The sequence below is a fragment of the Pogona vitticeps genome, chromosome 3 (genome assembly GCF_051106095.1).
Source record: "Pogona vitticeps strain Pit_001003342236 chromosome 3, PviZW2.1, whole genome shotgun sequence".
NCBI lineage: Eukaryota > Metazoa > Chordata > Lepidosauria > Squamata > Agamidae > Pogona > Pogona vitticeps.
The window spans coordinates 115672616-115687647 of record NC_135785.1 but is presented as its reverse complement, the minus strand read 5'-3'; the positions used below and the strand labels follow the sequence as shown (position 1 = coordinate 115687647).

General features: G+C 39.4%; 1 protein-coding gene across 25 annotated transcripts in view; it reads right to left on the bottom strand.

Moving 5' to 3' along the window:
• Positions 1–15032, bottom strand: part of USP54 (ubiquitin specific peptidase 54) — a 136123-nt gene that overhangs the window by 51005 nt on the left and 70086 nt on the right. For all 25 annotated transcript variants that reach the window (XR_013543894.1, XR_013543893.1, XR_012085426.2 and 22 more), the window contains 9 exons: positions 13928–14041; positions 13740–13822; positions 13182–13287; positions 11733–11879; positions 11383–11532; positions 9671–9839; positions 7865–8035; positions 6525–6656; positions 5986–6354 (listed from right to left, as the gene is read on the bottom strand). Coding sequence is in view for 21 of the 25 variants with exons in the window: in XM_072994952.2 (XP_072851053.2) it covers positions 5986–6354; positions 6525–6656; positions 7865–8035; positions 9671–9839; positions 11383–11532; positions 11733–11879; positions 13182–13287; positions 13740–13822; positions 13928–14041 (1441 nt within the window). In the remaining 4 variants the exon portion in view is untranslated. The remainder of the gene's footprint in view (positions 1–5985; positions 6355–6524; positions 6657–7864; positions 8036–9670; positions 9840–11382; positions 11533–11732; positions 11880–13181; positions 13288–13739; positions 13823–13927; positions 14042–15032) is intronic.

Sequence of the window (15032 nt, the reverse complement as noted above, 5' to 3'; positions counted from 1 at the left end):
GAAGTGGTATTTCCATTCAGTTCTTTCTAACTCCACAAGCACAATCAGGGATACACCAGGGTTAGGGAAGGTTGTGCATTTGCACAGAGCACCACTTGAAGAACATCACTTACAACTACCAACTTGTGTTTCTTCGTATTCTCTGTGATGTCACTAGCAAGAGACTAGCAATATGTTATACCTGGAGTGGGTGCTGTAGCTTCATGTAGAGACTCTTCAGAACCAATCTTCCAAAACTGGCATCTGCTCTGGAGCACACATCCATAATGTTTGATAAAAGTCAATGGAATCAATCAGGTTTCTGCTCTGCATAACAGCATAACAGGAGGTAGCTATACCTCTTTTGGAATGAGCCTTGACAACCAAAGAGCTGACCAGATAGCTCATAACAGTGATTTCTGGCAATAATAATTGATTCAGACAGAGGCTACATGGGGATGGGACACATGTGACCCAAACATTTCCCTGGCAATCCCACTCCACTCAGATCAAAAATTCTTCTACAGGGTAGGGTATGTGTGGCAATTTTGTTATATTCTGAGGGGGAGCAACACCCATCAAGATTTTAAAGCACTAGAGGGTGTAGTAACCCCTCAGTTTTTGTAAGAAAAATTGGAATTGTGGCTTGTGGGAATGGATATGGCCCTTCCAGTCTATGGAATGGTATTTTTGGTCCCAGAATCTCTGGAGAATATCCACTGCTGTGTTTTAACAACACCCATAATCCCTTAATAAGATCGAAATGAGCATACTTCAGTCCTGATGGCACAAGGCTGTCTAAATTAAGAAAAGTAACTTGTGCCCAATGAACATTTAGGATGTGGAGGGCTTGTTCTCATTCATTCATCAGATTTGACAAAGGGATAATCTCCTAGTGGAGATGTATGGAGATATTTGGTGGGCAAGTATGCAATATTGCAACAGAAGATCTGCTTATCACAACATACATTTTAAGTCAAGACACAATGCAGAATTACCAACTTGGGGTAGATATGAAGGTAATCAGCAAGCCTTTTTCTTTTTTCTTATTAGAACAACAAATCCGAAGTCTATATTCTCAGAGTAATCAACAGTACTGTAATTTACTGTTTAAATATAAATTTAAATGTATGCATTGTTGTCGGTCTTGATTGCATATGTTTTGTAAACAACTGTTAACCAGCATACAAACCCAATAAACATATAAGCATAATTTTAAAAGAAAAGCAATCTTCAGGAACAACAGGAGTGTGTCATCAACACCTGGATGGATGAACTGGGTTGAATATGTTCAAGCTTTGTTCACCTGGGTATACCAGCAGAGCATGGGTGAGGGAGAAATGCAGTTGTATATGAGATTTTCTCCCTTACCATGGAGGTGCTGGGTTTGAATGTTTGTACTTGATGATGGACCTCAAAAAAAGTTAGGGATCCAGTTCACTCTCTGCTTCATGGCACTTCAATGATGGAATACTCAACAGTCTATCTTATTCCCCATGCTACTTAAAAATCTATATAAAGCTGCTGGGTGAGATTACGAAGAGATTTGGAGTGAAGTCAGCAATAAGTAGATGACAATCAGCAATATTCCTCCATATAATTTGATTTGGAAGATGCTCAGTAGACAGCCAAATAAGAAAAATAAGCTGAGGCTGAAAACTAGTAAGAGGAAAGCTTGGTCAGGAATGGGATGAATCACTGCTGCACTCCATTTAAAAGACCAGGTTCATGGCTTCTCAACGCTATCTTGAGGGCCAAGCAGCCTGGATGCCTTTGATTAATTGATCAGCTGTGATCATTCCTGGCCAGGAGCAGTCTGACTACAACTCTGCGTAGGCATTCTTCAGTCTTGAGAGACAATGGTAACGTGCTCTGAATAAAGTATTGGAACAGCATCTAGTGTGGCTGAGAAGGCCAATTTGAGAGTGAAAATCCCTTCCACACTGAAGACAAATACAATCTGTCCCCTGTCCAGCTCCCTGATTTTGCTGGTTTCAGGACTGTGTCTTTGCCTCGGCCTGCTGAACAAGTGTCTCTTCATATTGGGAGAGGCCATGATGCACCACCTGCCTCCAGGCTGAATGCTCAGATGTCAAAGTTTCCCATCTGTTGAGGTCCATTCCTAAGGTCTCCAGATCTCACTTACACATATCCTTGTATCGCAGCTGTGGTCTCCCTCTGGGGCACTTTCCACAGGAGATACAGGAGATCTTTTGGAATCCGACCATCAGCCAGTCTCACAACATGCCCGAGCTAATGCAGACGTCACTGTTTCAGTAATGTATACATGCTAAAAATTCCAGCTCATTCTAGGACTACTCTATTTGGATATTTGTCCTGTCAGGTGATACCAAAAATACGTCGGAGGCAACGCATATGGAACGTGTTTAGCTTTCTCTCCTGTACCTTCTCAATTAAATTACAGTATTGTAATATTTTGTGTGCAGGGATGCCCTTGAAAATGACTTGACCATTTCAGCTAAGTGCAGAATGCACCAATCGGAATTGTTAACCCATAGAACTGTGTGAGTCTGGACCCGGCACTCACCATGGAGACTCAGGTGGCATTGGTGGTCCGTACCGCCTTTTCCCATCTTTGGTGGATAGCCCAGCTGTGACTCTATCTCAACACGGGGGCGCTCACTACCTTGGTACATGCGCTTGTAATCTCAAGATTAGACCACTGTAATGTGTTCTATGTGGGGCTACCTTTGAGGTTTATGCGGAAACTCCAAGTGGTGCAGAATGCGGCGGCCAGACTCCTTAGCGGAGCGAGAAAATACAGTACCATCATATTTCTCCTATTCTGGCCGCATTGCACTGGCTGCCCATTTGGTTCCGCATTGACTTCAAAGTTATAATGCTTACGTATAAAGCCCTAAACGGTTTAGGACCTCGACATCTGGCGGAACGCCTACTCCCACCAAGATCTACCCGTACCACTCGAGCGAGTCAGGAGGTGAGGCTGAGGAGCTTGACACCGAGGGAGGCCTGGAAGGAAAAAACAAGAAACTGGGCCTTCTCGGCGGTAGCTCCTCGCCTCGGGAACAATCTGCCTCTGGAGATTTGTGTGGCTCCTTCATTTGGGTATTTTAAAAAATCAACTAAAAACATGGATGTTCAGGCAGGCCTTCCCTCCAGTTAATATCTGATTTCTTTCTTTTCTCTTTCTTGTTTATTTTTTTTATTTTTTCTTCTCCATCTGAAGTACTGGTCATTTAATGGAATAATTACTTTTGTTATATTTGCTTGTTATTTTATGTGTCTGTAAGCCACCTAGAGTGGTCGCAAGACCAGATAGGCAGGATACAAGTAGAATAAACAAATAAACAAACGAATGAATGAATGCATTTAAAAAAAAGAGCTGCACTGGCAACCTATTTCCTTCAGAAGCTGATACAAAATGTTGGTAATACTCCAAACAGCAAACATGAGTATTCTTTTAAGATTATTTAAGATTATCTTTTAAGATTATTCTTTTAAGATTATCAGAAGGGGCTCTTCTCCAACCGCTATGAGCATATTATGTTACAACAATGCTGTAAGTAGCCATTCTTAAACAAAATAACTACCAAGACAGGTTCCAGTATAAATTATCTGAACAAGCGGTTCAACTATATCTCCTGCAGTTTGAACAGCAACAAAGACTTTTATCACAGTAAAAACATTTCCAGACGGACGGTCAGCAATCTGAAGACATTGTGCAGCCATTCCATCTTCTTGTTACTGTATTTCCCATGGCAGGGGGGGAAAAAGTCAGAAGCAGCAGTGCTAAAATAAAGGAGTGTTTATGGATAGACAACACCATTGTTCGGAGCCCCAGTAAAATTCAGTGAATGAGCCACAGTGGTGGTATGGGAAAGACATCTGGAACCACCCCAGTCCTTAAAGCAAAAACGTAGGACTTTAAATGTGTCAGAAACATTTTAGATGTAGACAGGATTTCAGAGGAAGTGTGGCTGCCTTTCAGCACCTGGTTCTTCTGCTTCTTGGATGATTAAGACAGACTGGTTTTAACTGTCTCAATGCTTGAGGTTGCAAGTGCCTCCCTGAAGAAATCAAGGTCACCTGCTTTTCTTCAAAAAGCAGTGGCATATCATTTCTTGGAAAAGCAGGGCCTTCTCAGTGTTCAGAGTAGCGCTAGAGAATGCTCTCCCTAGAAAGGATCACTTATCCCTCAGTATAAAAGAAGGGACTCATCAAAAGATGTCAACACCCAAGCAAGCTAATGTGGGAGAATACCCTACTTCTGACAAGCAGGAGTCATGCCAGATGGGGATTTATGGGTGATGTCCTGGCTTTGAGGCAATCACCTGGCATGCACTGAAGGCTGGTTGGGTTGTTTCATCTGCATCTGTCTTTGTATTAGACTTGTCCTCACTGGCAACCCATTTTGATCTGATGATCTGTAGCTTAAGTTTTGATTAAAGATGGGGGTATTCGTATATCCCCCCACAAGTGTAGATAACGAGGGTCCAGCCCCCTGGGGCTAGACTGACCACTCACCATTCCACCGCTGCTGTGGGCTCCGGGCTCCCTTCCTATCGCTCTGGAGCTCATGATGGATTAGCCACTCTTTGACCTGGCAGAGAGGCTCATCATCCTGCCTCCTGTGTGGAGTGGCTAATCTGTCCTGAGCTCCAGAGCGATAGGAAGGGAGCCCGGAGCCCGCAGCAGCAACGGAATGTTGAGAGTTCGGTCTGGCCCCAGGGGGCTGGACCCTTGCTATCTGTACCCGGGGGGGGGGGGGATATTCGTATTTGTAAATGAATATGAATACCCCCATCTCTAGTTTTGATGCTATAGCTATTTTATGTTATTTTATTTTTGTTTTTATTATATGCAATTGCATTTGTTAGAACTCAGTTGCTATAGGCCATTTTCTGTCCAAGTACTCTATATTGTTTTCTGAAATAGTGAAAAGTTGATGCCCTTTGAAGCTGTATGGAGACTGCATTCAATTTTAAATTGCCATGTTTTATGGTTACAGCAATCCATTAGTATGAATATTTATTAGGAACCATTTAAATAATAAATGGAAAAGTTTGAATTGAAAACTAGTTAAACTGGTTTTTCCCTGTAGAGTCACAAATTGAAAAGGAAAATCAATCTACCTTGTCTCTTTCTCCTTCATATCTTTAGACAGCTGTCTGTTCTAATGTTACAAATCACTTTTCAGTGCCTTCCATTTTTTTTACAGAGCCATCCAGTAGTCTACCATCACTTCATTAGGCAGTTTCATCTATCCATTCTAAATCCAATATCTCTCCTTCCACTTACATATTAAATATGTAAAGTATTTGGAGAGAAGCCATCCCCACTACTCCTTGTACAGGTTTCTGATTTTTAAAAATGGCTCCCTCCTCCTCAGAATTCATTAGAAGCAGCAAAATTAGCCAGTATTTTCATCTCCCAGTTCTACTCAACAATGTTGAGTTTTGGGATTGACTATTTTATCTACATTCTACTTTTTGCACAAGGACCCAGGGCAGCTTGGCCTGGCTTGAAGAATAACTTGTTTTAAAGAGTGGATTTCAGTCAAATAACTACAGGTTTCTTCTCAGTATGACAAACCCTGTTTAAGCACTAGCTAGTTCTGTCAGCTTATGTCCCAATCAATCTCACCATTCAACACAGACAAAGGGATAAGTAGGTGCCTCTATTCCTTTTCTATTCCTAGTGTTGTATTCTAAGGTACTGTGCTACAGAGGAAAGAAATATGGCCATATTGTGTTGCATAAAGAAGTAAGGAGGACTGCCAAAAAGAAGGAAGCTCTTAGGTGCCTCTCTTGCCATGTTTTTCAGAATTAAACAAACAGAACAGCATAAAAGAAAATTCAGGTTTCCTTACAGTTTTCAAATCTACATTTGTCCCAGTAGAGGTAAACGGACTAGTCATGCACATTATACCAGCATCTAAATTTGTAAATATTTTTGCATAACAATTAACAGAGAAAGCATGCATTTCACATTTCATCCCAACCCACACTTGTCCCACATTTTTACCTGCATCTTCAGAGAAAGGGCTGAGTTGTGTGTAGCCACACTGTTTTCTCTTTTCTTTACTGAAGATGCTATCTATGTTCAGTGACTCCCTCTTGGGTCTCCAAGCCGGACGGGACTTGCTAGAAGAACTTGATTTGGATTCACTACTGGTACTCTCCATTTCCCAGTCTCGAGCCTGAGCAGGCAGAGCTCTGGGAAGTGACTGCACTTCAGCCTGATCTTTTCCTCTTCGTGGGGAGCTCTGGTTTGTCTGTGACGGTCTGTTGTGGATCATGTTGCTAACAGTTTCTCTAAATTCCCTTAGTCTGCTGGTGCTGCTCATTGTCTTAGGGGCAGTTCTGGGGGCTTGTTTCTCCTTCAGTGTTTCCCCTGCAGTTTAAAAATGGAAGGGGGAGGAAGCATGAGCAACACAAATTTCTTCTTTTCAAATTAACAGCATCTCTTGCATAATCTTTTTCAACTAATACAGCCAGAAAAGAGACCTTGCCCTTATCCCAAATTGGAGACATACACAGATTTAGGAACTAAACTATTCTTGCCTTCACTGTGATATCCTGATGGTTGTGAGTCATCACCCTTTTTACGAGATTTGCTTGAACTCCTCTTGCGATCTGTTAGGGAGCCCTTTTTGGAAATATGCCTCTGATTACATTCACTGTCAGTCAGGTGTCCTGAAAGAACGGAATACATATCACATGGAAATACCATTTCAAGTGGCTGTTCAGCTTTCTAAGAACAAACAACTTGTCCACTACTTCAAATGTCACATATATAAAAATAAAGTTTAATGTTGGAGATTGAGTGAATTAACTCACTTTGAATAATTTGTACCTAGAATGAAGTAAGCAAATCAGAAAGCAGCTAATGCTCAAGAGACTGTGGTTAATTAAGTAGTTAATCCACAGGAGCTAGAGGCAATGCATTGCATCTTGGCTCAAAATGCTCCAGGGCCAGCATCTCACCAGATATAAATACTAACTCTCACCAGATGAGATGGCTATCTTCTATTTACTCTTTTTAGAAATATACTCTTGTGTCCCTTATTGGTATTCTGCCACAGCTATAAAGAATATTTTGGCATTTCTATGGGCAGACTTCATCTACAGGGACTACTATCTCACATTTTAAGAAATTCAGCATATTATGTAAGATACTAAAGGGGGGGGGGAACCAAGCCTGAAATGGTTAAATGTATACTTAACAATATGAGTAATATGCAAATGAGTAACCTTTCAGCAAGCCCTCTTGGGTTCTTGCAACCGAAAACCTTGAAGCAAAGTCTTAGTCTTTACATCAGCAAAACAGGAGAATAAATCTTGATGCTACTGATACAGTAAAAGTACTACCGAACCATGAACTGCCATCCCTCTACAGTTCTCCTCACAGCTACAAGATTTGAGCAAGGGATGAGAGATAGCTTGGTGAGACATCCATACTGAATTATTTGGGGTTATATTTGCTTTTGAGCAGGAGTTTCCACATAGAAGTCATTACTGTGATGTTCACACTAAGTAGAATTGCATTCAGTCCATGGCTTGATCCCATGAGATTTTCTGCCCAATTTCTAAGGCCCTCTGTTAAGTAATCAACTTGGTCTTTGTAAGATTGGTCTGTCCATTCCCATTAGCCTAGACTAGAAGAGGGAGGGACAGAGGAATAAAGACAAAAGAGTAAAATCACCTATATTTGGCTGTGGTCTCACCCAATGCTGGCTTTCACCAAATGGACCTCTAGAATGTGACCCTTGATAGATTATTGCAAGTAGAATAAGGCACTTGACAGGAAAAAAAACGCATTGCCTGCCATTGGCTAGGTGATTCTTGGAGTTATAGGTGGGAAAGCAACTTTTCTACTCTTCCCAAATGAAGAAAAAGATTACCTGTGTCTCTGCTGCTTTGTGAAGCTGCATCATTTTCCACATTGTAAATGACAGTGCCTTGAGAATCAGAAGAGAAGTGACTAACCACAGATTCATGATGGGAGTGTTTATGGGCATAGCTGTCTGTAGAGGAGTCTGTCCTAGTGTCACTTGTGATAGAAGGCTCACGCCCTGTTAAAAGGAAATCCTGGGAGAATTAGAACTAGAAATGAGGAAAGTACTAAGATAAAAAAGACAAGATAGAAAACAGAAGATCAATAAAACAACAGCAACAAGAATCTCTCTGCATATCAGATTCTTGCACAAAAAGTTCTTTTTGTTATCAATCAAATCCCTTCTCCTCCAAAATCCTACTGAAAATATATTGCATGTAACATAACTGCACAAGCAGTGCTTGCATTTTGACAGCCGTATGTCACATGGTCAGGCATACGACCAAATGCGCAACAAATTTCCAACCTTGCAAGGCTTGTCAGAGCACACACCACTGGCAAGATTATACACACAGCTCATGAAATTTCTAGTTTATGCTGTGCTAGCAGCATGATTCTATCCAAGGAGAACTGTATTCATCTTGAAAAATAACTTAATTAAACAAAACCAGCTTAATAGTTTTTTAATACAACCTACTCTACATCAGTCAAATGTAAAGTTCTTACAGACATCTGTAAGACACTCACCTTGGCAAATATGCATGAATTATGTTACCAAAAAGTGACCAAACCTGTCTTTGAGACCTTCCTTGCTCACATGGATAATGCTGAAGAAAACTGGCATGTTTACTCAACATAAATTCTAGTTCTCAACATATTAAAGATGACATTAAATATTATGTGGGATAAACTTTCAAATTAAGACAAGAGACAGAATTAATAGTTATTTACCTCTCATATGCACTATGGGCTAAATCCAAAGTTTGTACCAAATAGTATAGTTTCATTGGAATGCATGGGACATGTTAAATAACAAGTAACATTAAGTTACATGTACTTGCTCTAATTGGGGGAGAGCCAGCATGGTGTAATGGATAGAGTGACAGACCACGACTGAAAGAGATCTGGGTTCAAATCTCCTCTCAGGCATGGAAACACATTGGAGGGTGGAGCTGCCAAAACCACTCCTTAAGTATCTCACAAACCTTGAAAGTTCTATTAGTATCACCGTAATTATTATTATTTATTTGATTTATACCCCGCTCATCTGGTCAAATCGATGGGTGCAACTCAACTTCACATAAGAACAAGAACAAACTCCAGTTGGGATGAAAATTTGATGTTGTTATTCTAGTGTACTGAGTAACAAACCAAGTCTACAAACAAAAGGGGTGGAAGCTCCCTTCTTTGTGAAGAACATGAGTTAATGGGAAGTAATATTTTCCCATTTTTTTTAAGGGGAGGCGTGAACCATCAGTAGCATATATAGTAACATTCCAGTGACAAAGGGCATGCATACGAATGGGGGAGATCTCCTACAAAACCTTCCTACCAAATGCAACAACAGCAGACAAAATACCCCAAACCACACAGCACATTTGCTTTGTAACTTGTGAATTCAGAATATTGGAAGCAAGTGATTAAGGAAGCTTGTTCACCAATTTAATTTACTCTGCTGTTAGTCATGAGGACAGAAAAAGGTGTTGCAGAACACCGAAACTCAGTCTTCTGACCACTAGGATTTTATTGTCATTCCTGTGGTTTCCAATAGGCATTGTTCACTGCTGGTACTAACAATCTAGGCATGATTCATCTTGAGTACTGACAAAAATACAGAAAAAAACTCAGAAATGGAAGAGTTCAAAAATATTACCTGAGTCTTCACTATCATAGTATGTCCTGCTATATTGCTGCAGATCTACTTGTGTGGGCACGTCTTGTGTTGATACGGGAGTTCCTCTTGGATCTGCATAAAGCAGTAGCAATGGCTGATAATGCCCTTTAATGCACTTGGTCACAACATCTTTCCATTTGGGGCCTATCTGAAATTTTTGCAAAAAGTAAAAAAAAAAATCTTAGAAGCTACTAACTGATTTAACTTAAAGTGATGATTTATTTTACACTTTGCTGGTCATCCTAGGTTTAGGTTGAACTTACATTGCATTGTAGCATTTAAAATAATACTTGTTTTTCTTTTATGAAGGACTATTTAATGCTCCATGGAAAAATTAAAATAAATAATTCACATCTGAAAAAGTTTTTTCATTGCATGCCCTGCAATGCAAATTCAGTTAGCTATATTTGTTGTACTGGTGGAAAGATTCCATTGGTTACAACCTTTTACAGTGGTACCTTGGTTAACGTAATTTTTGGTTTACAAATGAAAATCCATTGAAAATAATGCCTCAGTTTACGAATTTTTTTCACAATATGAAGCACGTTTCCCCAGGATGCATTGCACCTGGGAGGTTTATAGAGCCCCCCCCCATGCATGCTGGCGTCTGTGGATAGCATGTGGCATTGAGTGTGGAGGTGTTGGAGCGGTTTTTGCACCGAGTTTTAGAGACATTCTGGAATTTTTTTGCAGCGGTTTTGGAACTTTCTGGGTCTCAAACAGTGGAAAGGTAGGGAGCTGAGCTTTGTTGTTTGCATGCCTTTTACTGTGTGTTCTGCCTTTAAAGTACACTTTATAAAGAGCTTTGAACAGACCTCCGGAACGGATTAATTGGTTTTTAATGCGTTCCTATGGGAAACCACGTTTCTGTTTACAAAATTTTTGCAACATGAAACGTCCTGGAGAAAGCATTAAATGTTTAAGCTGAGGTACCACTGTATTGACAATTATTATAAATTAGTACTACCAATGGATCCCATTCCCTCCTACCCCACCCCCCAAAATGCTCAAGAAGCTAGGTGTAAGGAGAAAAACAACCTCATGCTTCTAAGATGAAACAATTAATATGCATCAGAATGAATGTGCTGAAACAGATTTTCACAGCATGTAGTTCATTAACAACACCTTAAAAACGTAATATTATCTGCTGCTGAAATACCATCACCACCTTTGTACGCAGAGAATTCCAAACATCACTTTTCCACAAACAGCTATTAAGGCAAACATCTCAAAAAGCAGGATTAAAACACATGGCCACACCCGTACCCACACTTTTGTTAAAATATATATATAATTGGCCAAAATTATGTTGCCCAAGTCACACTTGCAGAACGGTGATAACATCAGAAGTAGAGGGAGTTTTTTAGTAATTGATAACATCCTCCTTCTGTCTTACAACTTGTCTGATTTGCGAGGAATCCATTCCATTGCGTGGAAGCTGTGGAACAGGAAGAGGAAATTTTCAATTACTGGAAAACATTCCCTTCAAGTAATGTCATCTGATGGCCAAAATGTCTAGCACTTCGAGTTGCAAAAAAAGAAGGTTATGTTGTAAAAAGTGATGAGCTGAAATATGAGCACTCATTTTAAAATTATGTAAAAACTTTTAGGGGACAGAGAGACAGATATAGCTACATTGTCACTTGTCAACATTTTACTAATGTTTTTACTAATGTTTCTGCTTTTCTTACCTCTTTGACATGGGCATCATCAAAGTACATCCATTTGCGAATCTTTGTTTGGAAGAAGAAAGTGGAATAATGTTTTCCATAGTAACAGATCATTCCAACCAAATACAGTTCACACTGTTTTGCTCTGTCATCAGTTACTCTGAAGAAAAGCTTTAGAAGAGGAGAGAATAATCACAATACTGCACATTTTAAAGCTGAAAGCTATTGAAGACCACCTCTTTAAGCTTAAGACAATGCCCTGTTTATGTATTTTTTATTCCCATTAACTCGAAAAAGAAAGAGGAAATTGAAAAACAGTGATATAAACATATATAGGAGAGGCACATATTGCTGTAAGATATAAAACTCACATCTCCTAGTTTAAGGCAGGTGCCCAAGCTGTGAATGACATCCTCAGCCAGATCTGAGTGATCTGAGTCCCACACCAGTCCAATGGTGATAATCTGGGGAGAGTTCATTAGCACGCGGCGAATACGAATTTTTTCCCCACAGTTGCTCTGGAAACATTCAAAAGGAAACTCTAATTGAATACCTAAAACTGAATGAAATACAACTTCCAATTGAACAGTATGCTCCCAAACCACCTCCTAGCTTCTTAACTTTAGACAGAAATATCTTGAAATGTAACTGACTCAAATAGCAGAAATAAGCATGAATGCAGAAGGCACAGAATAAACTCTTCCAAATATTTACAGCCTATGAAGGAAATTATTTCAGTATACTGAAATTATGCAAGAAAGATGTAAAGATAGCAGTAGGAAAATTAATATGGTTAAAGCTATGACATTTTATGGTTCTCTTTTTGAAACAAGCCTAGCCTCTTTTATTTCATTATTAGTATAATACATTCTTAGGCTTTTTAATCAGTAAATTTCTTTAAAATATGTGTATTCTCTTTTCTGATTAACATACTTGAACACTGCTCCACAATGGACATATGCAAGAACACTTCAAAAGCACCAATAATGTAATTTTGCATAGGGGTAGATTAATCAAGGCAGCAGTAAGAGGGTCAAAATATTTTTTCAAAATTAATCTATGCTTCCCTCTTGTTTGAAATTCTCGGAAGATCTTTCCCAAATAAATAAAGGGAGACCCATAATAAAACTTAAACATTCCTATTAAGGGCTAAGAACAGGCATTTTCATTTTCTTTAATATTTCACAGTGTTTATGTTATAGTCAAACATGATTATGTGAGGGAACTATTATTGCACATTCAGGGAGTGAATGAGAATGGAAGATTTATTGCTCTCCTATTTCACTGGCTATGCTGCAACAAATCAGCGAAAGCCTTCCATTCTGCTTGGTCAAGTGGCTGTTGATGTGAAGAACTACTGAAGATATACAGCAAGAATGCAAGAGATACCAGAAACAAGGCTGTAGCCTTTGTTGGCCTAATTTTTAAGACAGAGACTTTCTGATAAAGGAAAGTCAATGACTGTGCATATTTATTGTGCTCTCTTTCCAGTTTGCCAAGTAGTACGGCATATAAGCAAATTTAAATAAATAATGATACCTGGGAAGAAAGAAGTAAAAAAATCTCATCCAAACATATAGTATAACTGACAATTCTTAGAGAAATAGAAAGTGGCCCTAACTCTTCAACATATATATGACTGGAGCTAAGATCTCCCCAGTTAAGCCAAACTTCAGAGCTATCTACCGATAAGTATTCCTGCTATTTTAAATATGTTGATGAACTGAATACTAAAAGGGTCTGAATTCAGATACAAATTTCAATAAAGTTTCCCCTAATCAGTCTACAGCTTCAATTTAAGGCAAAGAATATATACAAACCGGGCAGTTTCTCAAGTCACCCATGGTACTGGCATTTTGCAGCAACTCTCCAAACATATCCGGAGTGGGTTTCTCTCGTCGTTCAAGCATACAAATTGCCTGATTGCTTTAAGTTAAAAAAAAAAAAAAAAAACCAGAACATTGTTACAAACGAAATTATACTTGCAGCTTAAAGAGCACTTCAATCAAAACAATTGCTGAAATTCTGTTACTTTTTTGTGCATGGGGAAGGCAAACAATGTAATATTCATCCACTTCTAGCCAGCAATTAATGGGCCCATGCTGGGATTCTAGAGTATGCACCAGGGCAGCAGGAGTCCCTAAGAATCACAGCAACAATTAATTAATTGCTGGCTAGGAGTAAGTAAATGTTACACCTGCATCATGTAACGAGCTCATTTGTAAAAAAATTAATAAATGAGGGGTTAGGTATAAATTATGTCTGGAACCTGCTAATGATTTTTGAGAGCATCCCCTATTCAGTTATGCAGCCATAGAGAGAAATGACTAGAACAAAGAGGTTTTTGTTTTCTCATGCAAAAAAAATCACAAACTTACCAGAGTGAAGTGGTTGAGATATAATGCACCATCTGGATAAAGGGCAATGGGTCAGAGGTAGCACCACAACTGGTACAGACACACTAAAAATAAAATAAAATACTTTTAAATCAAAAAGATGCACATTTCCACATCTGTTATTTTTTCATCACATGACTAAATTAGGGTGGAATGGATTGGTGTCATACCTGCTCAAATAAGGTCATTGCAAACTTCTGGTGGGAAATGCAGTGTGGGGCAGTACAGATGTCTTCTTTAGACTCATCTGCAATGTGGAAATGAATCCTCATTAAGAGGTTTTCCTATATCCAGGAAGAGATCAAAGGAAAATAACAGTAATTAGAAAATTAATGAAAAATGGCATTTTAGGCTCAGGTGAGTTTTTTTAAAATACTGTCAAAATAGTGGGCTGACATAGACTGACAACCATAGTATAGCTATCCACTTACTGACCTTGTACAGCCTTACTACGTTCTGTTCAATGATTTCTAAATCAACTACAATACTGGCTTAGCATCTGGTAAAGGAGACCAATAAAGATACTAAGTTTTCATAAGGATTCAGCCTTAACTATCACTAATTTTGAACACTTATCCCAGCTCATCAGTTTGTGACACTTAAAATCATCACATATTGTGAGAAAACATGTTTGCTTATGCCAGGCATGCCATCTTCTCTTAATAAAATGAACATGCAGACACCCTGTAACAGGCTATAGAATTTACTCTAAATTTATGTAGAAAGTACACTGCCCAGATCACCCAAGAAATCCAATGGCTTTGCAAAGTAAGTTGCACTAGGGTAGGCGCATTGGTAATAGAATCAAAGCCTTGGAAGGGGCCTGTAAGGTCCAAACCCCTGCTCAACCCAGGAATCCAAGATAAAGGATATGTGGCAGACAGCTGTCTAACTGTCTCTTGGATGCCTCCAGTGCTAGAGCACTAACTGGTGAGTCAACTCCACTGTATGTTCTATTGATTCAAATGGGCACTGGAACAATTTAAATTAATAGAAAGTTTCCTATCACTCACTTTCAGGTTCTGAGGCTCCCTAGGGCTTCCTTTAGCCCTGTGGAAGCCTTTGGAAGGGTGGGGCAGGGAGCCTTTAATAGTAAAGAAACTGCTGAGAGATCCCTACTGCTGGGATTGGCACTGCCAGCAGTGATCTGGCAGAGATTTTTACTACTGGCAGAGATTTTTACTACTGGAACAAGTTGAACATTGTTCTTTTCCTTCCTTCTGTCTTCACCCAAATATACATTTTAACTCATATGAATAAGGAACAATATTTTCT